The sequence below is a fragment of the Rhodnius prolixus genome, unplaced genomic scaffold (genome assembly GCF_049639745.1).
Source record: "Rhodnius prolixus isolate KJV_2025 unplaced genomic scaffold, Rpr scaffold_7, whole genome shotgun sequence".
Taxonomy (NCBI): Eukaryota; Metazoa; Arthropoda; class Insecta; order Hemiptera; family Reduviidae; genus Rhodnius; species Rhodnius prolixus.
The window spans coordinates 32707843-32733965 of NW_027411582.1; the positions used below are offsets into that span (position 1 = coordinate 32707843).

The window sequence follows — 26123 nt, forward strand, 5'->3', positions numbered from 1 at the left end:
AGCTTCTTACAGCTCACTGTCCTGGTGATGGACAGTGTTGTCTGTAACGAGAGAACACTGTCCAGAGGCCGGCAGTGCACTGGAAAAAGCTCCGGGCGCTAATGACCTCAGCTGTTGATGCGCCAAAAAAAAAAAAAAAAAAAATTCCATATCTCAAAGGTATTTTTTCAAAAATAATTTTAAATGTGATAGGTTCGAAATTGAATATAATAGAATTAAACGATATCAAAATAAAGTACTTGATTTATATTGTAAGACTGCCGCCTTTTCATTCGTTAAGTTATTATTTATGTGTTTACTTATTTTTGCAATATTTGAAAATAAATATATAAAACATTTAAATGTTATTGAATATCATAAAATAATAATTTGTGAATAGAAATGATCTACAGAGTTTGTCTACCCTCTATCATCCTTGCGGCTCTTGGTAAGATTTATTAAAATTATTTAAGAAGAAATGGCTCTCTACTTAAAATAGGTTGCCGACCCATGCCCTAAGTAATAAAAAACAATTAAGTACCCCAAAATGGCCTAATCTGGCTAACAAAAATTAATCGTTCATTACTTATTAAAACTAAAAAAAAAAATGCCAGAAATAAAACATAAAAATTAAAGAGAAAATAATGGCAACATAACAGAACTTTTCAAAAAATGAAACTTTAAAGAACAATTAAAGATGCTGTAGATATGGGGAAACTAGAGACGAGTTCTGAGGAATGATAGACTAAAGGAGTGATGAATATAAACAGAGTGTTCCAAAGTGAAGTGATAGGTATGAGGCAGTTATTGGGTCAAAGGCCTTGAGGAGAAAGGTGTATAAAGGTAAGAAGGACGAGATCGGGTATAAAGGGAAAGCAAAGAGAATATTTAAAATGGAGAAATTGAAGGATATAGGGAATTCTTTTTGGGGATTTAAAAGCTTAGAATAGAAAAGAACCAAGGAAACATTGACGTCGTAATGATGAGAAGAAGAGGCCAGTTCAATTCATCAAATAGCCTTTGGGCACCCCAGAGAGGCCCTCAATAGACTGGAAACCCAAAATCGAATCTTGGTAAGCCTTGAGGACGGGCAACTATATTAACTTTCAGTTTAATGCTAAAAATATGTTGTTGTTTTTTTTACATTCAGGGAACGGGAAGGAAAAACCAAGGCCTGTGAGCTTTACCCAAGAGTCGCTCTCCAGCATCAAGAGTCTGATTAAAAGGACAGGTCTGGAGGGTGAGATTTAGAGTGAGGGGAGCCATAATAGATCCAAAGGGGTCGCAGTGGCGTAGGCCTTGAGGCCGCCCTAGTCTAATCTAATCTCTACATTCAGGGAACCGTAAACTCCAGATTTAAGCCTGAAAAGTGCCTCGCACGAACCACAGACTAAATCTCCCTAAAAGATGACGCCAAGACCACTGTTGGATCTTGGCAAATAAGAACTGTCGATCAGTTAATTATTTATTTATTTTAATTGGCAATTTTGCCACACCAATTACCACCATTCATACCCAATCTACAGCCAACGTTTTTATTCGACTCTCCAGCCTCAGCATTAATCCCGGCCGGCAGAGCCACGTGTCGATTGGTACTTCTCTACTCCCCACACCCACTATATTATTTTACTTCCTGCTTTCTACTATATACCTATGCCTTCTATATTATATTTGACTAGCTGCCAATTAAATGACAAATGAATTTTAGTTTCAAGTGCCAAAAATTCGAAAAACAAATTAACTATGTAGTTTAAAAACATGTTTGGCAACAATTTTCGAAGTCTATCGATTAATTAGATATATTTAAATAATTAATATCGACAAAAGCTTGTTTAGGATCAATAATTTAGTTATATATATAAACTTGGATGTAGATTAAATATAGAAACAGGAATATCTATTGTATAATACTAGCCAGTTGTAATATATATTTTATAATCTAAATGTAACAATTAATTAATTTTGGGCGATGATGTAGTGTTGTTATGTATGGCTCGGAGACGTGGGCGCTGACGGTGGCTAATGAAAATAGACTTAATTGCTGGGAAAGGAAGGTCCTTAGAACTATCTACGGACCTATAGCTGACAATGGAGTTTTCAGATGTAGAAGGAACATCGAGCTGAAGGAGCTTTATAAGGATGCAGACCTGGTGACCGCTATTAAAATCGGAAGACTGAGATGGTTGGGGCACCTAGAAAGAATGGATCGTGGGAGAGGTCCACGCAAAGCTTTGGAAGGACATCCTAGGGGGAAGAGACCGCGACTCCGTTGGCTACAAGATGTGGAGGATGGCCTCCAAAAAATGCAGATTTCTCCAATGGAGAAGAAAGGCAGTAGATCGAGAGGGCTGGTCTAATCTGCTTAAGGAGGCCAAGGTCCTACAAGGGCCGTAGAGCCAAAGGAAGATGATGTAGTGGTTATAAAGTATGGCTTTGTAAGTGGGAGATCACCGGTTCGAATCTCGCGTGTTGCTACTTTTTTAATTGTTAGAAAAAAATATTAATAATTAACTATGCTCGAAACAAAATTGGTAGTTGATTGTTAAGCCCCCTTGAAAAATTAATTAGGCGATTACCTTTTTCTTTTTTCTTTTTTTTACCAAATTAGATCTAAGTTCGAGACTAATTTCTGGGAGATTGTTAGAAACTCTCCCTGAATACCCATAGTTCACATCAGTTTCTAAACTTCCCGTTTTTAATATTTATCAAACGATATTTTTTTTTAGCCAGTAAAATGTCAACAGCACTGTCCATAAGTTGATTTTATTGCCTACTCATGGTTTTATGGAACATAATTTTTATTACAGACTTAGTTTTATAAGCTTTACGAGCTGTATATCAAGTAATAAAATTTTTATAGCCTTTTTCTGTTTGTTTAATGTAAAAATTATAACGCACGGTTCCGTCAGAGAACCATCTTGAAATATTTGCACATAAATATTTGTTATTTATGAATAAAAAATAAATTGGTGCGCTTGGATGAAGGACAAGAAGGTAATAAAATCGATATAATTATAATCAAATGATCTTTACCATCACGGTTATAATAAAAGTATGCGAACTGCAGCAGGTTAGTACATATATACGTAGAATAAAAAAACATGCCGACGGCTCTCGATTCAGTGGATGGCACATGGGAGAGACAGTCTATTTCTGGCACACACATGCAGACTGTAGACTTACTTGTACAACGCCACAAACCACTACTACTAAAACAATATTATTTATACGTAATAGTTTACACACACCTTGTTAACAGGTGTAAAAATTTAAATTAGCGCCACATCAATTAAACAAAGAATAATTATAATTTAAGAGATGTACATTATGTTTTCATCAAGTTAATTTAGAATTTAAAAGTAGATAATTTATTATATTAAAAAAAAATTATATTTCAGTATCAATTATGTGCTTTAAAATTTTTAAGTAACTTAAAAATAATATTTCTTAGAGCTTCATAACTTCACAATAAGCCAACTCATTTGATTGGAGGAGAACAAAAAGAAGATGCTGAGAAGAAGTTAAACAAAGAGGCTCCACTAATCCAGTCTAGCGCTAGTTCTACAAACTAGGGACAAATTTTACCAACAATTTGTAATTTATACTAATATCATCATAATTTCAAACATAAAGAAGTAATAAAGTACAACCATTTTGGTCTTGTACACCTGGAAGTGATGTAGAAAATTTACGAAAATGACAAGTGTATATAGAAAATTGGATAAAGACTCTCTGGAGATGAAAGACGATTTTTTGTACTTTGACCGAACAAACAACAAAAGAAAAGATTTATCACAAACATGTGTCCCTTTTTCATAGAATTCATTTTAGGGCATTTCTCAGAGCGGGAATGAAGAGGATAGACTTCCCCACTAAATTACGAAATTCGAGGAGAATTTAAAGACCAAAAAAAAAAAAAAAAAAGTTGAGAGGAAGTCAGAGAAAGTCGTGTGAGTCTCCAATCCGGATTAAAAACAAAGAAAGAGAGAGAGAGAGAGAAAAAATAGGTACAGCAAAGTTGCAGAACAACGTGTATGGGATATGGGAATACCAATGATCCATTTTTAGGGATAAACTCCTAACAGGCACTTAATCCATTCATTCAGTACAAACAGTTTAATATTCTTTAAACCAGAAATTTTAGCAACACCCTTTATAATATATTATATTTAAAAAAATAAAACTTCATACTCGTGTTCCCCGAGTTAAAAGAAATTCGCTGGAACCATATTTTAAAACATGGTGGAAAGAGCCGAAGTATTACTATCATTAGAAGAGCATTTACCAGAGTAATTCTAATAATGGTTATTATAGAATAATTTTTAAAAAAAAGTAATAAATAATTAAATAAAAAACAAAATAAAAAAAAAATAATGGCAAAAAGCATGACCAATGACGTAAAAGCCAAATCCAAATAAATAAAAATGGTAATCACTTACAAAAAGATCATTGTCAACGAGTAGACCTTGCCATGGTAATGGTGCTCTGGCCTGTTGTATGGACGATGGTTCCCATTCATGGTAATTAAATACATAATGTAATGCATTCATTATTACAAAAAGCATGTTACAATAAAGTGCAGACAAAAAATTTAATCACTAAAAATTAAAAATTTAATTTCAATTATTAGGCTCTCCTCTATTTAGACGCGTTCGTGATCATTAGAAAGAAAAATTTAGTAAATATATAAAAGTATAAAAGAAAAACGTAATAAAATCTTATTGAGCAAAAAAAGGGGGAATATTTAGAAAAACAAAAAAGAACCGTTAAGAACACATCTTTCCCTCCCAAAAAAGAGGCCTTAGTACTGGTGTTTATAGAAAGAGTTAAACAGAAAATGAGTGTTGTATAAAAAAGGGGAGCTCCTAAGCTCCTCACAGGTTAGTTTTATTTCTCTCTCTTTATTTCCACTGGAAGGAAGATGGGAGGAGCTTGGATATAGGCCAGCAATGTATCCCTGTTCCCCCTTCTATATTATTGTACACATACAAAGACACGTTTAGTTTTGTCTACATATTCTCATATAAACACACAACTTGAAAAGACTACTACAATGAATCTAAAGAGGTATGCAGCAGCAAACATAGCCAGAGAGAGGTGCATCGTTGCAACTTTACTGCACAATGTAGTAGGTAAGAAGCAATCAAAATACATGTATACATAAAATCAAAACTAATTCATTTTTTGGGAAGTAAATAAGTCTGCACTTTTCTCCGAGCTTGGTGCCATTGTTTCGCCTAAAGTTTAACTTAATTTTTAAAATTACTAGTTTACTTAGCAAATTTTTTTTTCTCCCACTTATTTGCATCACCAAGTAACCAGAAAAAAAAAAAACTATCAGTGTACATATAACGATTGAAGAGTACAGAATTTCAAGTTTCAAGATTTAGGTTTCTTGAGATACTACTACGAATAAGCTGTAGGCCACCTAATTAAGTAGGTTGGATAGTACGATCGAATATATGCGTAGGAAGCATGAATGAAAGGTTTGTAAGAGTGTACAGCAAAGCAGAATAACTTGAGTTGATGTTATTGGCTGAATAACTTAATCTTCTATGACAAATACAGAAAAAAATAATCTTTTTAAAAAATAATTTTAAATTAAACAAATTGAAATAAACTGAAGTACAAGTTCTTCAGTTTAAACTGAACTATCCACGCCACCATGGGAATACTAAGCGAAACTAAAATAACTACCTCTGCTGACATCTATTGAGACTCCAGAGTAACTTAACCTTTATACACAGCATAGCAAATGAAAATTCCATTTTTGGATTCTTAAAAAAATAAAAAGTAGCAAAATTAAATTAAAAAATAACAATAATAATTCACAGTAATGAAGACAAAAAAAAGGTATGAGCTAAAACTAATTTAAACAAATAAATTAATTAAATAAAAATGAACGCAATTCTTTTCAGTAAAACGTTTTTATTCTGACTTAAAAAATCAACAGCGAACAGGTAAAGTTTGGGTATGTAGAATAAATAGCCAAAATTAAGGAGGAGGAATAAACAAGGATGACTAACGTAGTGCTGTTTTATAAAAATGTGCCAAGTTCCTGATCAACCCATTTTTATTCAAAGTGAGATGCAGATAGCAAATTCACGGGCATATCTTATTAATAAACCTGCTTTCAAGGTTTTTTTTTTTTTTTTTTTTACAAAAAAATTAGTATAACTCAGTAAAATGTTTCATCACATCTTACATTATAAATGTTGAATATTGTTTCAAAATCATTTTAGTTATAAAATCCGTAAGTGTAATTTAAATAAACTTGAATGACTGAAATTACGAGTACATTTTGTATGTACATCAGTAAATGATACGAAATATAAATTAAGAAATAGATGAAGATCAAAATTGTACATTCCTTTATAAAATTAAAAGTAAATAAAATTATCTATAAAGTAAATTTCAAAGCAAAAAACAAAATAAGGGTCCTAACTTAAAAATTTATTAGGTTCCCCATCATGAACTAGTACAAAAAATACGAAATAACCGAAAAACTAAGTCGAATCCAAATATAAGTCAACCCATAACTTAGGAAAATAAATACAGAATACCTCGACTTTAAATCAGAAAAAATATGGCAAATTAATTAAATTTTGTCAGAAATTTCAAACTCCACTTATGTCATGAGTGACAAGATAAAATATTTACAGATAATAAAATTAAAAGATTAGATAAAAACTTCTTACTTTTTTTAAAAAGTAATAAAACTGACTAAAAACTCATTAGCAAAGAAGTGAATGATGTTTAAATTTTCAAGGTAGCAAGATGTAAAAATATTCATTGGAAGTCTGTATCAGTCTGAAGAGAAACTTTTTCTCAAGTTATTTTCTGTGTATGTACGTATTACAATGCTGTGTCTAAGAGTGTAACTTATGTGTTAGTCAAACACACATGTGCCCTAGTGGCAAAGACAAGGGGATCTACTGTATCACATCACAGAAGCATATAATCCTGGTTAGCCCAGATGCAGGAGTTAGTTCTGATGCACATAAATTATTTTATTAGTCTTCGAAATGTTTCTAGTTATGAGAAGTTAATGTATATTACTATTTAAGTCAACATATTTCTTAAAAAATAGGTAAGTGTCTAAATTTTTCCATTATCAACAACTAAAATAAATATTTTCCAACTCATTTATTTTCTTTGAAATCCTATCAAACTGTTAGCAAGCTATTATTCGTAAATAATATGAAAATGGTTTAATACAAACTATTACTCTTCAAAATGCTAATCAATCAACCTTACTGCTACCTAAAATTTGGTAATAATTGCAAATGAAAACAGTTTTCGAGTAATGAATTCAATTTTTTTCCCCTCATAAGATAAAAATTAACCTACACTACATTCTTGTATCATTTCGAAACAACTGTTATTTCATTTATAGATAAAGATATCCAGTCATAAATGGAAATCTAAGAAAATCTTTCTTGAAAACCATATTTTATTCAGTTATGCAAGAAAACCTTGAATATTGTAAAAGTTTAATTGGACAAATTTTGAATATTTCTACAAAACAGAACTTTAATAGCGAGAAAATATTATGTGTATAACAAATAAAACTAATAAATAAAACTAAACTTCAAGACAAATTGAAAAAAAGAACATAACCCCCTAGTGAAAAAAACAAAATCATACCTTAAGTTTTTCGAAAACATTTTTGCACACATCAATGTACATGTTTACACCAAATAAATCGAACTTAACTTTTAAAAAATAACACTACCGAGCATTTATTCACATTAATAATGGAATGTAACAATTCTAAAACAATCATATAGCTTTACATATTTATGAAAAAAAGAACACTCAGAAAGACCGCCATTACTACGTTCAGAAATGGCTAACTAGTTTTTAAATTTTAATGTTAAAGATACATTATTGCCAACATCAGCATTCCGCAATTCGTGTTAAAAATATATTATATTTGTTTCTCAAATTTGATTAACATTCTAGGTATAAACTAAATTCTCTTATCTATGAAAAATAAATTTAAATAAATAAAATATAGAAATATACGAAATACAACCTGATTATTTTAATTGAATAAATTTATTTAACATATGATCCTGTTAATGAATAATAAAAATGAATCACAAACTGGAAATGAGCTCTCAACTAATAAAAACTTCATGATAATTCATTAATTCAGTTTCTAAAATATAATAAGAAAGATTGAAAATCTAATTACATTAACAATTAAATTTCTTTTTAGATCTAACACAAAATGGACATGATACATTAAGTCATTTTTGAAGCAATTCTTGCATCTAAAAAAGACAAAGAAGGCAGCCTAGCACCAAAAAGGTATGTATATTTAAATGTTTTAATCCAGCATTTTTGGGAAGGACGTTATTTTTCTTGGAGAACCATGTAAGGGATTACCAGTCAACCTCTATGTTGTACGCGCTGCGCTGTTGTAGGGAGCTAGTTGTAAATGGTTTGGCTCCCAATGGGAGGCAGCTTTGCAATATTGGTAAGGACAATCTATTCCATAATGTCTGACAAATCAGCAAATGTTATAAACCCCAGAATTTATACCCTCAAATCCATTAAGAAAATTAAGAAAGTAAGCCTGAAACAACTGCCCATGTGCTTGCAACAAGCTCTTGATAACACGCCGACATCAGTGGGTAGAAGGATTACGAATGTTTCAAAAAGGTCTAGGGGTTGAACAAAGAACAATCGTTCGATGGCCTTTAAAGATTGATGGAATTAAGAGTGCAATTAAGGGGTTAACCACCTGCTCTCTTCTTGATGAGATGTTCTCTGAATGGGCTGATTTTCCCCATCAAACTCACTTTTATACCTTCACAAATCACTGCAGTTTGCAATATATATTAGTAGAAATGATTGTTATTAGCCCTCAGATGTAAATGTATTGTTTTCTCATTTCTAAAGAAGCTTATTATTATTATTTTTTTAATTTCTAACCGTTTGTCGAAAACAAAACAATAAAAAGGTATTCAGTGTTATTATTACTGATAACATAACATGCAACATTATTGAGGGTAATGAAGAAGCATATATGACACTATCATTGAGGTGTAAGAAGGGCTAGTTTAGAATAACGAGAAACATTCGAGTGATTCAATATGTACCACAATTTTTTTTTATGAAATATTAAAGACAATCATATCTCTTAGTTATTTTATGATTACTATATAGTATATTATTTAGCCACTAACCTCTTTAGCAATTTGATCGAGGGCCTGATCCTCTGCGGTATGGTTGGTGGCACCTCTACGCCGACCACCTATAACGTCCATCATCTAAAATCTATTCGGCTACAAACACCACATCCTGTCAACAGAAATTAAAAATAATAAGTTATAATACTTAAATACAATAACGATATTTTTAAAATGTTCCATTAATTTATTTCAGATATTGAAAACATTTAAGGTTTGAGATTAGAATCTTGGTTATTGGACTGTTAAGCCTGTTTTCTAATGAATACTGGATGTTTGATCTTAAACATTTACAATGAATTAACGATAAATCCAGGCTTAAAATTAATAAGGTGAGTAGAAATGATTGCATTTTCTAATTAAGTCAATTTGGAGTTAGAACTGTAGTTGCAGTGAATTTGCCACAATTATAGCAATATTATTTCAAACTCAAAACTTACCATCTCTAAACTGTCAACATATAAGATAGTTAAAATATAAAAATTTAAATAACATCAGAGGCATAGCGCCTTAAATGATGTCGAATGCAAATGCAATTTAATTGGATTATATAATGTAAAGCATACTCATTATATTGAAGAAAAGTCTAATATTTTAACTTATAAAATTTGAAAAACTATTTTTGAAAATTAATTTAAGATTACAAGTAAATAAAAAATAATAACATTCCCCAAAGAAAGAAATATCTTTCTTTCTGAAGATAATTATTCTAAAAACAGTACATTTAATAACAAATTCCTTTTGGTAATTCTTACACACATTTAACTCTTTTTTTTTCAATAATAAACATAAAATTTATGTAGTGAGAAATATTTTCTGTACTAATAACAAAAAAAAAAATGCTCATAAAATGGTCCAAACGATAGAAAAATATTTTTTATTTCATATAAAATCGTTTTTCAAAGAACATCATTGAAAATCTAGAAATTCACATAAATTAAGTTCTTAACAATTAATAACATAATGGTGAATGAAAAAACAAAATCAATAGAGGTATTTTGTATGATCATAAAATAGAATTAAATATAACTGCGAATATTTAAAAATCTACATCCTATAAGTTACAAGATGTTAAACTTCCCTCTTGTTATCAGCACTGCTTGAATATCAAACATTTCATTCAAATAATTTTTTAAAAAAATCTATGATTTTTAAGCTGAAACTTGAAATATAAGTATTTCATGTACTCTTATAGTTCATACTTGAGCTATGTTCTAAGGAATATGCAAGTGACTTCAGTAAATTTGAAAATCATTCAAAGCAAGCAGGTTATTTACGTGACGGACTCGTAACTTAACTGATATTTTATACGAAAAAAGCTGGTGTTGTAACACCAATATTGATGAAGCAAAAACAGAAATATTAATTTTACTGTTTACCCTGAACAGACGTAACAAAGAACACTTAACAGATCCTTTTTTTTTATATATAAAAAGACCGGAAAAAGTAAAACCACTCAAAACATTACGGACAAAATTTTAATTACAGGACTTAAAAAATTAAATTATTGATTCTATCAATACTGATTATTATATTAGTGCTCCAGAAATATATGTATGAGAGGCTTCATAACAGTTGCTAACACGAAAAAGTTTTAGGGCAGTCGTAACTGGGTTTCACTTAATCTATAATCACCAAAAATATTAGTGTAATGTATCACCTTTAAAAAAAAAATTGATAACTATAAAAAAAAGTATTGAACGCAGCAAACTGCTGTCGGCTAACTTTAGACAATCGAGGAAGTGATATTAGGGATTAACGAAAACCATGCTCCAAATGACACTGGACAGCTATTATCGTTCGGTAATCGAGACGATATTTAGCTATATGAATAGAAGCCAATTTATATCCAAGAGAGAAAACAGTCCTTTGAACCTGTGGCAAATCTCCAAGAGGTCAATTGCCAAACCCACTTTTAATACAATTTTAACCTATAATTGATTAAAAAAAAAGACCGGTATTTCAAAATACATTAAAAACTAGTTCAAATATACATTTCAAATGGCCAGCACTTACACTTTAAAAAACAAAAATGATAAGTGTGACTAAAAACAATAATCAATGTTAACATTTGTCAATTGTCAAGTTGTTAAGAACCCCACCAACCTTGTAAGTACGTATATTTCCTCCTCCATTAAACCCCCGTCCTTATACTTTGATGTCACTGCACAATACAAACATTAATTAACTCATAAGTACGGGAAATTAATTCATATCTTTAGAGGACTCGCATTAAATTGTAAATAAAATATTAATATCACATGTGTGCCATGATTTCGATTTCTTTAACTGACACCAGCGCGCTAACGTCGTTGCGGCTATCTTTACTACTTCACAAAATAGTAAATCAGTGTTGCCACGAATGCATGACTTGTAATATTCTGATAAAAAAAGAAACTCCCTCCCCAATTAAACAAATATATAACTAAAAGTTCTATCTTATTTTGAGATTCACAAAAAATTATGCATTTTATGTTATAAATTTAAAAATGCTAGAATCCACTATCAAAGGGACAAATATCTGCCCACTCATTAAGGTTTTCTAATTCTTCTAAAATAAGTGAAAAATTAAATATTTTCATTTAATTCTAAAAGATAATTAGTTTAAAATAAATTAATATTTTTGTGTATAGCTTTTTTTTTTATTAATCAATTAAGTTTGTTTCCACATTAACCTCTGGTTGCTCTTGCTTATTACAGATAAAATGAAGCATGATTCTAATATATACATTTTTTTTTTGTTAATTTAAGGCGCATTAACATCTGAAATCTTTGGAGCCTAGAGCCTTTTTCAGGGCATTGCCGACCTAAGGTCCGTGTACCCTCGTCTAAGACAACTCTTTTCAACATCAGATAGTGAGCAGTAGGAAGCACCTAGGAAGCGAAAATCTGTGGATCGGAAGCTGGATTCAAACCCAGGATCCCCGCAAGGAAATACTGTACTCTAACAACTGAGTTAATACCTTGTAATAATTAGAAAAATAAAATTTCTCACCATTCATAACGTAAGGTTGATTACTCCTAACATTACTTTCATTATTTGACTTCATAAAAAACAATTGTATAAAGCAACATAATAAAATATACAATAATAAATGCAATTAATTTCTTATTACCACCTCAAATCAATCTATCTCGATTTAACTTTTTTAAAAATTGTTAGTGTACATTATTTCAATTAACATTTGGAGAATGGTAATTAAAATTCAAATCAGTCAACTACAAGTAAGGATGGAAATTATTCCAAAGAATCCAGTAGAAGACAGATTTATTAATTTTTCTTTCATCACCTAAAAAGAGAAATAAATATAAATAAAAGACCGCATCAATAACAAGAGAAAAATGAGGACAAGCAACATCATTCCCTCCAAGAATTTCTGACTACTTTCATTGCCAAACAATTTTAAGGACGCTGACGGATAGTACAAACCGACGAGGATTCTACAATGCTACCCCGTTATACAAACGGAAAGTAGACGATAGAAATTTCACTCTTCGTGGACAAATTAAGTATAATATTCCTGTGGTATCCATTCTTTTGTAATATTTAGCTTCAAAAAAGGAATACCGTAATTCTATCAACTTCACAGAGCATAATTATAGAAAAGAAACGATGGAAATACACCAGTCTTGGCGAAACTAAGTAAAATTTCCTGTTTTTTCTCTTCTTTTTGAACTTGTTCTACCGAATGAGGACGACCAGGATTCTACAGTGCTAACCCGTTATATAAAGGGAATGTAGTCGATGGAAATTTCACTCATAGTGGACAAACTAACTAAAATTTTCCTGTAATATCTCTTCTTTTTTAATATTTAACTTTAAAAGAAGACTACCATAAACGTAACAACTTCCGAGAGCCTTATTACAGAAAGGAAACGATGGAAATACACCTGTCATAGCGCAAGTAAGTAAAATTTCCTGATTTTTCCTTTGTTCTTGAACTTGTACTTCCAAATGAGGACGAACAGGATTCTACAATACTACTCCGTTGTATAATGGGAATGTAGACGATGGAAATTTCACTCTTCGTGGGCAAACTAAGTGTAATTTTTCTGTGGTATCCATTCTTTTAGAATATTTATCATTGAAAGAGGACTACGTTAATAGTTTCAACTTCCAAGAGCCTTAATACCGAAAGGAAACGATGTAAATACACCTGTCTTAGCGGAACTAAGTAAAATTTCCTGATTTTTCCCTTCTATTAGAACTTGTACTTCCAAATGAGGACGAACAGGATTCTACAATACTACCCCGTTGTATAATGGGAATATAGACGATGGAAATTTCACTCTTCGTAGACAAAATAAGTGTAATTTTCCTGTGGTATTCCTTCTTTTATAATATTTATCATGGAAAGAGGACTACGTTAATCGTTTCAACTTCCAAGAGCCTTAATACCGAAAGGAAACGATGGAAATACACCTATCTTAGCGGAACTAAGTAAAATTTCCTGATTTTTCCCTTCTATTAGAACTTGTACTTCCAAATGAGGACGAACAGGATTCTACAATACTACCCCGTTGTATAATGGGAATATAGACGATGGAAATTTCACTCTTCGTAGACAAAATAAGTGTAATTTTCCTGTGGTATTCCTTCTTTTATAATATTTATCATGGAAAGAGGACTACGTTAATCGTTTCAACTTCCAAGAGCCTTAATACCGAAAGGAAACGATGGAAATACACCTATCTTAGCGCAACTAAGTAAAATTTCCTGATTTTTCCCTTCTATTAGAACTTGTACTTCCAAATGAGGACGAACAGGATTCTACAATACCACCCCGTTGTATAATGGGAATGTAGACGATGGAAATTTCACTCTTCGTAGACAAAATAAGTGTAATTTTCCTGTGGTATACCTTCTTTTAGAATATTTATAATTAATAGAGGACTACGTTAATCGTTTCAACTTCCAAGAGCCTTAATACCGAAAGGAAACGATGGAAATACACCAGTCTTGGCGAAACTAAGTAAAATTTCCTGTTTTTTCTCTTCTTTTTGAACTTGTACTTCCAAATGAGGACAATCAGGATTCTACAATACCACCCCGTTGTATAATGGGAATGTAGACGATGGAAATCTCACTCTTCGTGGACAAACTAAGCATAATATTGCTGTGGTATCCCTTCGTTTTTAATATTTAGCTTCAAAAGAAGACTACTATAAACGTAATAACTTCCGAGAGCCTTATTACAGAAAGGAAACGAGGGAAATAAACCTGTCTTGGCGAAACTAAGTAAAATTTCCTGTTTTTTCTCTTCTTTTTGAACTTGTTTTTCCAAATGAGGACGAACAGGATTCTACAATACTACCCCGTTGTATAATGGGAATGTAGACGATGGAAATTTCACTCTTCGTAGACAAAATAAGTGTAATTTTCCTGTGGTATACCTTCTTTTATAATATTTATCATTGAAAGAGGACTACGTTAATCGTTTCAACTTCCAAGAGCCTTATTACAGAAAGGAAACGATGGAAATGCACCAGTTTTCACGAAACTAATTAAAATTTCCTGATTTTTCCCTTTTATTTGAACTTGTACTTCCAAATGAGGACGAACAGGATTCTACAATACTACCCTGTTGTATAATGGGAATGTAGACGATGGAAATTTCACTCTTCGTAGACAAAATAAGTGTAATTTTCCTGTGGTATACCTTCTTTTAGAATATTTATCATTGAAAGAGGACTACGTTAATAGTTTCAACTTCCAAGAGCCTTATTACCGAAAGGAAACAATGGAAATACACCTGTCTTAGCGGAAGTAATTAAAATTTCCTGATTTTTCCCTTCTGTTTGAACTTGTACTTCTAAAAAAGGACGACCGCTATTCTACAATGCTAACCCGTTATTAATGTGGAATGTAGACGATAGAAATCTCACTTTTCGTGGACCAACTAAGTATAATTTTCCTGTTGTATCCCTTCTTTTGGAATTTTTAGCTTTAAAAGAAAACTAGCATAAACGTATCAACTTCCAAGAGCCTTATTACAGAAAGGAAACGATGGAAATGCACCTGTTTTCACGAAACTAAGTAAAATTTCCTGATTTGTCCCTTCTGTTTGAACTTGTACTTCTAAAAAAGGACGACCGCTATTCTATGTTGCTACCCCGTTATATAAAGGGAATATAGACGATGGAAAGTTCACTCTACGTGGGCAAACTAAGCATAATACTCCTGTGGTATCCCTTCGTTTTTAATATTTAGCTTCAAAAGAAGACTACTATAATCGTATCAACTTCCGAGAGCCTTATTACAGAAAGGAAACGAAGGAAATACACCTGTGCAACTAAATAAAATTTCCTGAATTTCCTTTGTTCTTGAACTTGTACTTCCAAATGAGGACGAACAGGATTCTATAATACTACCCCGTTGTATAATGGGAATGTAGTCGATGGAAATTTCACTCTTCGTGGACAAACTAAGTGTAATTTTCCTGTGGAATCCCTTTTTTTTTAATATTTACCTTCAAAACATGACTACCTTAATTGTAGCTACTTCCTAGAGATTTATAATAGAAGGGAAACTATGAAAATACACCAGCCTTTGCGGAACTAAGTAAAATTTACTGTTTTCTCTCTTCTTTTTGAACTTGTACTTCAAAAGAGGACGACCGCGATTCTACAATGCTACCCTGTTATTGATGTGGAATTAGACGATGGAAATTTCACTCATAGTGGACAAACTAAGTGTAATTTTCCTGTGGTATCCCTTCTTTTTTAATATTTATCATTGAAAGAGGACTACCTCAATCGTTTCAACTTCCAAGAGCCTTAGTACCGAAAGGAAACGATGGAAATTTCACTCTTCGTGGACAAACTAAGTGTAATTTTTCTGTGGTATCCATTCTTTTGTAAAATTTAGCTTCAAAAGAGAAATACCGTAATTCTATCAAATTCCCAGAGCCTAATTATAGAAAGGAAACGATGTAAATACACCAGTCTTGGCGAAACTAAGTAAAATTTCCTGATTTTTCCCTTCTATTTGTACTTGTACATCCAAATGAGGACGAACAGGATTCTACAATACTACCCCGTTGTATAATGGGAATGTAGTCGATGGAAATTTCACACTTCGTGGACAAACTAACTTTAATTTTCCTGAGATATCCCTTCTTTTTTAATATTTATCATTGAAATAGGACTACCACAATCGTTTCAACTTCCAAGAGCCTTAGTACCGAAACGAAACGCTGGAAATACAACAGTCTTAGCGGAACTAAGTAAAATTTCCTGATTTTTCCCTTCTATTAGAACTTGCACTTCCAAATGAGGACGAACAGGATTCTACAATACTACCCTGTTGTATAATGGGAATGCAGACGATGGAAATTTCACTCTTCGTAGACAAAATAAGTGTAATTTTCCTGTGGTATACCTTCTTTTAGAATATTTATCATTGAAAGAGGACTACGTTAATAGTTTCAACTTCCAAGAGCCTTAATACCGAAAGGAAACGATGTAAATACACCAGTCTTGACGAAACTAAGTAAAATTTCCTGATTTTTCCCTTCTATTAGAACTTGCACTTCCAAATGAGGACGAACAGGATTCTACAATACTACCCTGTTGTATAATGGGAATGTAGACGATGGAAATTTCACTCTTCGTAGACAAAATAAGTGTAATTTTCCTGTGTTATACCTTCTTTTAGAATATTTATCATTGAAAGAGGACTACGTTAATAGTTTCAACTTCCAAGAGCCTTAATACCGAAAGGAAACGATGTAAATACACCAGTCTTGACGAAACTAAGTAAAATTTCCTGATTTTTCCCTTCTATTAGAACTTGTACTTCCAAATGAGGACGGACAGGATTCTACAATACCACCCCGTTGTATAATGGGAATATAGACGATGGAAATTTCACTCTTCGTAGACAAAATAAGTGTAATTTTCCTGTGGTATACCTTCTTTTAGAATATTTATCATTGAAAGAGGACTACGTTAATCGTTTCAACTTCCAAGAGCCTTATTACCGAAAGGAAACAATGGAAATACACCTGTCTTAGCGGAAGTAATTAAAATTTCCTGATTTTTCCCTTCTATTTGAACTTGTACATCCAAAAGAGGACACCCGCGATTCTATGTTGCTACCCCGTTATATAAAGGGAATGTAGACGATGGAAATTTCACTCTTCATGGACAAACTAAGCATAATATTCCTGTGGTATCCCTTCATTTTTAATATTTAGCTTCAAAAGAGTACTACCATAAACGTATCAACTTCCGAGAGCTTTATAATAGAATAGTAACGACGAAAATACACCTGTCTTGGGAAAACTAATTAAAATTTCCTGATTTTTCCCTTCTGTTTGAACTTGTACTTCTAAAAAAGGACGACCGCTATTCTACAATGCTAACCCGTTATTAATGTGGAATGTAGACGATGGAAATCTCACTTTTCGTGGACAAACTAAGTATAATTTTCCTGTTGTATCCCTTCTTTTGGAATTTTTAGCTTCAAAAGAAAACTAGCATAAACGTATCAACTTCCAAGAGCCTTATTACAGAAAGGAAACGATGGAAATGCACCTGTTTTCACGAAACTAAGTAAAATTTCCTGATTTTTCCCTTCTATTTGTACTTGTACATCCAAAAGAGGACACCCGCGATTCTATGTTGCTACCCCGTTATATAAAAGGAATGTAGACGATGGAAATTTCACTCTTCATGGACAAACTAAGCATAATATTCCTGTGGTATCCCTTCGTTTTTAATATTTAACTTTAAAAGAAGACTACCATAAACGTAACAACTTCCGAGAGCCTTATTACAGAAAGGAAACGATGGAAATACACCTGTCATAGCGCAAGTAAGTAAAATTTCCTGATTTTTCCTTTGTTCTTGAACTTGTACTTCCAAATGAGGACGAACAGGATTCTACAATACTACTCCGTTGTATAATGGGAATGTAGACGATGGAAATTTCACTCTTCGTGGGCAAACTAAGTGTAATTTTTCTGTGGTATCCATTCTTTTAGAATATTTATCATTGAAAGAGGACTACGTTAATAGTTTCAACTTCCAAGAGCCTTAATACCGAAAGGAAACGATGTAAATACACCTGTCTTAGCGGAACTAAGTAAAATTTCCTGATTTTTCCCTTCTATTAGAACTTGTACTTCCAAATGAGGACGAACAGGATTCTACAATACTACCCCGTTGTATAATGGGAATATAGACGATGGAAATTTCACTCTTCGTAGACAAAATAAGTGTAATTTTCCTGTGGTATTCCTTCTTTTATAATATTTATCATGGAAAGAGGACTACGTTAATCGTTTCAACTTCCAAGAGCCTTAATACCGAAAGGAAACGATGGAAATACACCTATCTTAGCGGAACTAAGTAAAATTTCCTGATTTTTCCCTTCTGTTTGAACTAGTACTTCCAAATGATGACGACCAGGATTCTACAATACTACCCAGTTATGTAAAGGGAAAGTGGACAATAGAAATTACACTCTTCATGGGCAAACTAAGTGTAATTTTCCTGTGATATTCATTCATCTTTAATTTTTAGCATCAAAAGAGGACTACCATAAACGTATCAACTTCCGAGAGCTTTATAATAGAATGGAAACGACGAAAATACACCTGTCTTGGGAAAACTAATTAAAATTTCCTGATTTTTCCCTTGTGTTTGAACTTGTACTTCTAAAAAAGACGACCGCTATTCTACAATGCTAACCCGTTATTAATGTGGAATGTAGACGATGGAAATTTCACTCTTCGTGGATAAACTAAGCATAATATTCCTGTGGTATCCATTCTTTTGTAATATTTAGCTTCAAAAGAGGAATACCATAATTCTATCAACTTACAAGAGCCTTAGTACCGAAAGGAAACGCTGGAAATACAACTGTCTTAGCGGAACTAAGTAAAATTTCCTGATTTTTCCCTTCTATTAGAACTTGTACTTCCAAATGAGGACGAACAGGATTCTACAGTACTACCCCGTTGTATAATGGGAATGTAGTCGATGGAAATTTCACTCTTCGTGGACAAAATAAGTGTAATTTTCCTGTGGTTACCATTATTTTGTAATATTTATCATTGAAAGAGGACTACGTTAATCGTTTCAACTTCCAAGAGCCTTAATACCGAAAGGAAACGCTGGAAATACAACTGTCTTAGCGGAACTAAGTGAAATTTCCTGATTTTTCCCTTCTATTAGAACTTGTACTTCCAAATGAGGACGAACAGGATTCTACAATACCACCCCGTTGTATAATGGGAATGTAGACGATGGAAATTTCACTCTTCGTAGACAAAATAAGTGTAATTTTCCTGTGGTATTCCTTCTTTTATAATATTTATCATTGAAAGAGGTCTACGTTAATCGTATCTACTTCCCAGAGCCTAAATATAGAAAGGAATCGATGGAACTACACCTGACTTGGGAAAACTAAGTAAAATTTCCTGTTTTTTCTCTTCAATTTGAAATTGTACTTCCAAAAGAGGAGGACCAGGATTCTACAATCCTACTCCGTTATTGGTGTGGAATGTAGACAATGGAAATTTCACTCTTCGTGGACAAACTAAGTGTAATTTTCCAGTTATATTCATTAATTTTTAATTTTTAGCTTCAAAAGAAGCCTACTTTAAACGTATCAACTTCCGAGTGCTTTATAATTGATAGGAAACGATGGTAATAAACCTGTCGTGGCAAAATTAAGTAATATTTCCCGCTTTTTCTCTTTATTTTTGAACTTGTACTTCCAAATGAGGACGACCACTATTGTACAATGCTACCCCGTCATTTAAAGGCAATGTAGACGATGGAAATTTCACTCTTCGTGGACAAACTATGTTTAATTTTCCTGTGGTATCCATTCTTATATAATATTTTAAATTAAAAGAGGACTACCTCAATCGTATCAACTTCCTAGAGCTTTATAATAGAATGGAAACGACGAAAATACACCTATCTTGGGAAAACTAAATAAAATTTCTGATTTTTCCCTTCTGTTTGAACTTGTACTTCTAAAAAAGGAGGACCAGAATTCTACAATCCTACTCCGTTATTGGTGTGGAATGTAGACAATGGAAATTTCACTCTTCGTGTATAAACTAAGTGTAATTTTCCAGTGATATTCATTAATTTTTAATTTTTAGCTTCAAAAGAAGCCTACTTTAAACGTATCAACTTCCGAGTGCTTTATAATTGATAGGAAACGATGGAAATAAACCTGTCGTGGCAAAACTAAGTAATATTTCCCGCTTTTTCTCTTCTTTTTGAACTTGTATTTCTTAAAGGGAACCACTGTAATGGTAAAAAATTTCTTTGTCTTTGAAGTAGAATGTAGGCCATTGAAATTTTAGAATTCGTGGAGAATTTCCTATAATAAATCATTTTTTATGAACCTGTATTTCCTTAAACGGTCAAGCTAATTCTACTGACTAGATGTGTCTAGGATGTAGAATGTTGATGATGGAAATTTCTATGATCTAAGAGAAACTTAGTTTAATTTTCTATTTTGATGCATTTTTTTTGTATTTTTCTTTTGAAAAGTTAATTAGTTCCTGTAGCTATTTAATTACAAAGTGAAGCTGATTTTCTCTAATCAAAATAACTTTGCTGATTAGTTTAAGTGAGTGGTTTGGTCTTATTCAAGGAACTTTTCATTTTTCTATATTTTGTGGCTTTTTCAAAAATATATCTTTTTTATTTTCTGTATGAGATATTAGTATTTTCTCGTTAATTAAGGTATTCTTACTTCTTGAAATAAATAAGTGAGTGTTGTTTACTAAGTAAGCGTTTCTTTGAAATGATAGTGAACAATAATAGCATAGAATTGACATTTCCGCACGATCTAGCGGTTTATTTTGTAAGTAAGTTAGGTGGTATTAAATGTGCATTTCAATATTGTTAGTAGTTCAACCTTATTGTGTTAGAGCATGTATAACGTTTTATTTGTATTTCAATATTTTATTTTAAAGCATTAAAATAAACCTGCTTCAACCTTAAACCTTTTAAGGCACTTTTTAATTTATCTAACTTTGTGCATAGATCTGAATTCTGGCATAGGTATCTCTTTTTTAGCTTTCAGAGTAAATTTTTTTGTTAATAAAAACTACAATTTTCTTTAAGTGGTATGAAGATTTGTAGTAACTTAAGTTAGTGTCTTTGTAATTAGGGGAAACTCATGTTTTATTAATTTCTTTATAGCTGTAATTTGTTTTGTTTACGGAATTATAAAGTTATGGCCATAAAAGCAATAAAATTGAGACTAAAGTAATTATTATTTAGGGGCGTGGTTTTCATTTGTACCTCCCAACCATTCCTCTTCGTTGCTACCAAGGTAGCAGTTGCCATTGGAAACTCCGTGCTCGTCGAGAGTAGGGGGCCATTTTTGTCATTCTTTATTGACAACCTGTCCTAAGTGTAGTGCAATATTTGTAGTTACTAATTTTATTTTTAAGAATAACGAGTTATTTTCTTCTTAAATAATGTCTACCCCATTGAAAAAACGTTCTTTCGAGGTAGAAGAAAGTGGAAGCGAAGATTCAGATGTTTATTCATCAGAAAATGAAGAAGGTGAAGCATATACCGGCGGAGAGGTTGGTTTTAAAATGTGATTTTTATTCTCTCAACCACGTGCTATTGTTTTTTTTCTAATTATTCTGTAACAGAAAAAACTGATTTTTAGCATTGCGTTTATTATTTTCTAGGAGATTCAAGTTGAATTTGAAGGTAGAAATCCATGTGATAGTGATTATCATGGTATTAAACAACTTTTACAGCAGTTATTCCTGAAAGCACATATAAATTTAGCTGAACTTACTGATCTAATTATTGGCCAAAATTTTATTGGAAGTGTTGTTAAGGTTAGTCGACTTTTTATTATTAGTTATTTTTTTAAAACTTCAAGTTTGGTTTTGTTTATTGTTATTTATTCTCCAGCAAGGTGATGTAGACGATATTCCTGATGATGAAGAGGACGATGATGGAAAAGACGATGTATTTGGGATTACTTCTGTAATTAATCTCACCGAGAAAAAGGTCAGTAATAAAAAAAGTCAGTAGAATATTGTAGGGCAAAGAAATTAAAAGTAAAAGTTCACAGTAGAAATAAGTTTCTAATTAGAACCTACTTATGTGCACCCTTATGATTGATTATACTCTCCTATAAAATTTTATACTAAATACTAACAAATAATACATATCTACATAAGGTAAACAAAAAGTGCGTGAATCATTTCTATCTTCCAATGAGTAATAGTAATAATATTAAATAAAAACTGACTCATTTCAATGTAAAAACGAAAATTATTTTTATTTTTCTTCTTTTATAAGTTTATGTAACTTATTTATTTGAAGTTTAATCCAAAGTGTTGAGTAATGTACTTTTTTTATCTTAAATCGTACAATAATTAAACTTTGGTACAGTAACAAACAGATTGTATAAATTCTATTTTTAATAATATATAATTTGTTGACAGTTTTCTTGGCAAATTAGATATGTAGTTGAATTCGCCGAATCAGATAATAATAAGATTAATTATTTAAATATGTCTGAACTTCTTTCTAACTGGTTTCGTTTTTTGTTTCTTTTTATCTATATGTAGAAATTGGTTTTTTTTTTTTTTTTTTTTTTTAGGATTTTCAGAACAAATTCTGAATTTAGTAGAAATCATATTTTCTGGTTAATTTTCATTCTAAATTATGTTTAACTAGCTCGAAATTTAAGAGTTCAAGTTGTTGAGCTTGCAGGGACGCCAAATTTATTAATTGCACACTTAATTCTATAGAAGTGCAGAAGCTGTTAACAAGCACAGTTTAAGGAAAAATTAAAGATAATTTTGAAAAGACGCGAAAAGTTATTGTGTCCACAATCCATTCAGAAAGCAAAAGAGGGAAATACAAAAAATAACAATTTAGTATGAGTTTATGAACCCAAAGTGTTGAGTTTGTACTATCTAGTTAAAGTCAGTAGTACAGTAATTAAACTTTGGAACAGTAATATGGTGCATTATATTTGTTATATACCTTTTATATATGGAATATATATAAAATATAGTGAACCTACAAAATTTTTAGTATCAATTTGTGTGTCTTGTTAGTTTCGTGCTAGAAAAGCATATGAAATTGATTGCTTGATACACACTCGTGTTTGTTCTCGGATAACCTTAATCAGTACTGAAGGACTCCTTTAAAATACAAATTAAGCAAGTTTATTTTTTATTATTATTATTTTTAATAGTTTAATATACAATGCTTTCATTTACAATTTAGGACCTAGATTGCATATCGCAGTTGAGAACACTATTAGTTGAACTCAGCACTGAACATGGTACCGACCGATGCAATACCCTTATACGTACTTTGTTGGCCGATGAATCAAAACCATTGGGTCTGATAATCAATGAACGTTTCGTGAATATACCATCGCAGATATCTGTTCCTTTACTTGAATCATTGAGGTAACGTATTATTATTCTTATATAGTGAGAACAAATACTATCCAAGAGAAAATAACTAATTTTGATCTTTTTTTTGTTTGTTTTATATTTCAGTAAAGAAATCCAAAGAGCTTGTGATAAAAAACAACCATTTGATTTTTCATATTACATCTTCATTTGTAAATTGTACAAGTTGGATGAGAAAGCAAAAAACAAGAAGAAGAAAAAGGGGAAGACTGGTCAAGAACAGGAGATAGTCTGGTCTAATCCTGAAGAAGAACTAATTGACCAGGTATTTTATGTATATGTATATATAATGTTATTTAAGAAATATCTATATTGTAGTTTTATTATTGGATGTCATTGTTGAGCTAACAACGCAATGAGATAACGAAAAGAATCTTAAATGTTTGATAAAATCTTCGTCTTAGAAAGTAACTAAAAGACGATGTTCATTTCAACATACCTTCAATTAACGTAATTACCCCTATATTAAAATAAGATAGAAACTCATCATAAAGCTAAATGAAACAGTCCTCCCCATTAATGGTTTTATATAGATAAATAAATCCCTTAAAAATCGTAATTATTATTATAATTTTCTAGATTCATTTAAACCGAATTATAGCATGTCAACATCTGATAAGGAAAGGTAACTGTTCGTTGACAAAGGTAGACCAATGGTCACAAAACTTGAACCCATTTAGTCACTTTTGTGATCCAATTGGATGATTTGTTTTACTTCCTTCCCTAACCCAGAAAAGCATCCTTTATTTATTATTTTTGAATAATCATTAATTCTTATTCCGTCTAGGACAGTGTTACAGCTTGGCAGATTCTTTTTTATTCACGGCCAGTTCTTTTCTTTTATTCTATTCCTCTTATCTGCGATGTCTTTCATTCAACTTCTGTATTGCTTGGAAGACTATTGTGTTTGTGTCCAAGATACAACTTGAGTAAATTATAATCAGAAAGAAGAAAACTGTTTTACAACCTTAGCAATCTTTGTCTTCAATGAAACTTCAATCATTTCTAGAAATTGTTTTCTATGTGTTTGAAAGAACCTTCCAGCTTCATCTGTTTTTTTCTTTACCTCATTTTCCGTAATTATTTATATTTTTAAGTGAGTCGTCAGGTGTGTAACCCCTTACTTGTTCCCTCATTTTCAGTAAAAGTGACATTTCAATTCTACCAATTGCCGTTTATGTATAGTTTTTTCTTCGCCATCTCTTCTACCAATAAGATTAAGTTGAACTGAAGGTTTTTTTTCAAAATCTCGTGTTATCAGTTCACTAGTTTTCATGCGGAGATTTTTTTACAAACTAGGTTATTAATGGAAATTTATTCTTAATTGCAATGCCTCTATATAAACCTTTCTTTTTATAAGAATAAGGTTAAAAACTTGAAAAAAGTTTAGTTCGCTACCAAATGATTTTATTTTTTTTAATACGGCTTTCAAAAATTTGCCTTACATTATTTTTTTACAACTAGCTGACGGATCAATCCAGGCTTATAATGCTGAAGTATTTTTTTTAACGCTTGTGTAGATTTTCACGTTAAAGCAATTATGACTCTTACTTCTAGGCGGCCGACGCTAGATTTGAATTCTGCGTTAAGAACGACATCGACTCTGGTCTAAGCGGTAATTGGCTTGAAGACGATATAACTATGATACCATATCGTCGAGTACTTATATTGTCAGCAGATAAACTGGATATGGTAATAGATACAATCAAAGAAACCATTCAAAGCTAAAGAAATCTTCGATTTTATTCATAAGAAAAAAGAATAAATTAAATGGTAAAAAAGACTGAATAAGACTTGGCTGCCATATTTAATCATCCGAACTACCGAAAAACCAGTGTGCTATTTTTAGAAGATAATAATATTATCTATAAAAAAAATGACTTTGTAGCTTTTTTTACGTGAAACTGAAAAAAAGAAACTAAAACTAAACTTTTGTAATATATATGTATATTTTTATATCTTTATTTTGCTACAAATATATATGAAGGTAGTTACTTTATCTTAGTAGAAAACAAATTTTTGTTTATTCCTTTTTAAGTTTAGTGTATGATAATTTGCGTAATGTGTATTATCGTTTAGCATTTTTTTATTCATTTACCCCAATAACTGTAATAAAATTGCTGAATAAAATACAAAATACCCATATAATTTTATAATATTGACCTTTCCAACTAAAGTTGTTACATTGAAATGTTAGGTTTGCCTGGATTAAATAGATATTTTATGTCTCCATCTAAAATAAAGCTACAGTTGAAGGGTAAGACTACCAACTGAGATTCCATTGTCACTGGCAGGTTTGTAACTAGCTGAAAAGGAAAGCTGTCAATGTTAATATCAACTTCTTCCGTCTTCTTCAAGAAGTTATCTTGAAGTTGGATGATCGTCCAAATTAATTCGTTGATTCTCTGCGAGGTAAGTTGTATGAAACTATCCATACCTAAGTTAATATTTTTATTTAAACGTTAATAATTATTCTCCAATTTTTTCCACTGACTACAGCTAACAT

The 26123-nt window shown here is 31.5% G+C and overlaps 2 protein-coding genes and 1 long non-coding RNA gene across 5 annotated transcripts in view; 2 read left to right on the top strand and 1 right to left on the bottom strand.

Moving 5' to 3' along the window:
• The window catches only part of LOC141447447 (leucine-rich repeat flightless-interacting protein 2), a 127987-nt gene extending 116484 nt beyond the window's left edge, over positions 1-11503 (bottom strand). The window contains exons 1-2 of one of the 3 annotated variants that reach the window (XM_074114981.1): positions 11286-11503; positions 9177-9291 (exon numbers count right to left, since the gene is read on the bottom strand). In XM_074114981.1, the coding sequence (XP_073971082.1) occupies positions 9177-9260 (84 nt within the window). In that variant the 5' untranslated portion in view covers positions 9261-9291; positions 11286-11503. Of the gene's footprint in view, positions 1-4418; positions 4780-7626; positions 7828-9176; positions 9292-11285 lie in introns of those variants that run through there. The other 2 variants (XM_074114982.1, XM_074114978.1) reach the window with 2 other exon arrangements.
• On the top strand, positions 6694-12280 carry LOC141447449 (uncharacterized). Its single transcript, XR_012454336.1, has 4 exons — positions 6694-7069; positions 8204-8295; positions 9376-9511; positions 11931-12280. It is a non-coding gene; the product is annotated as an uncharacterized lncRNA (long non-coding RNA).
• Positions 12281-21387: 9107 nt separating this feature from the next.
• On the top strand, positions 21388-25760 carry LOC141447460 (protein BCCIP homolog). The gene is made up of 6 exons (XM_074115021.1): positions 21388-21748; positions 21860-22015; positions 22092-22190; positions 23424-23611; positions 23705-23882; positions 25175-25760. Exons 1-6 carry the CDS (start codon positions 21638-21640, stop codon positions 25343-25345), a joined length of 903 nt encoding a protein of 300 aa, XP_073971122.1. The 5' UTR covers positions 21388-21637; the 3' UTR covers positions 25346-25760.
• Positions 25761-26123: the final 363 nt, after the last annotated feature.

Coding starts and splice junctions, on each gene's coding strand:
- LOC141447460 (XM_074115021.1), top strand. CDS start 21,638: ATGTCTACCCCATTGAAAAAACGTTCTTTCGAGGTAGAAGAAAGTGGA. Junction 21,749..21,859: donor AAGCATATACCGGCGGAGAG/GTTGGTTTTAAA, acceptor ATTATTTTCTAG/GAGATTCAAGTTGAATTTGA. Junction 23,883..25,174: donor AAGAAGAACTAATTGACCAG/GTATTTTATGTA, acceptor TCTTACTTCTAG/GCGGCCGACGCTAGATTTGA.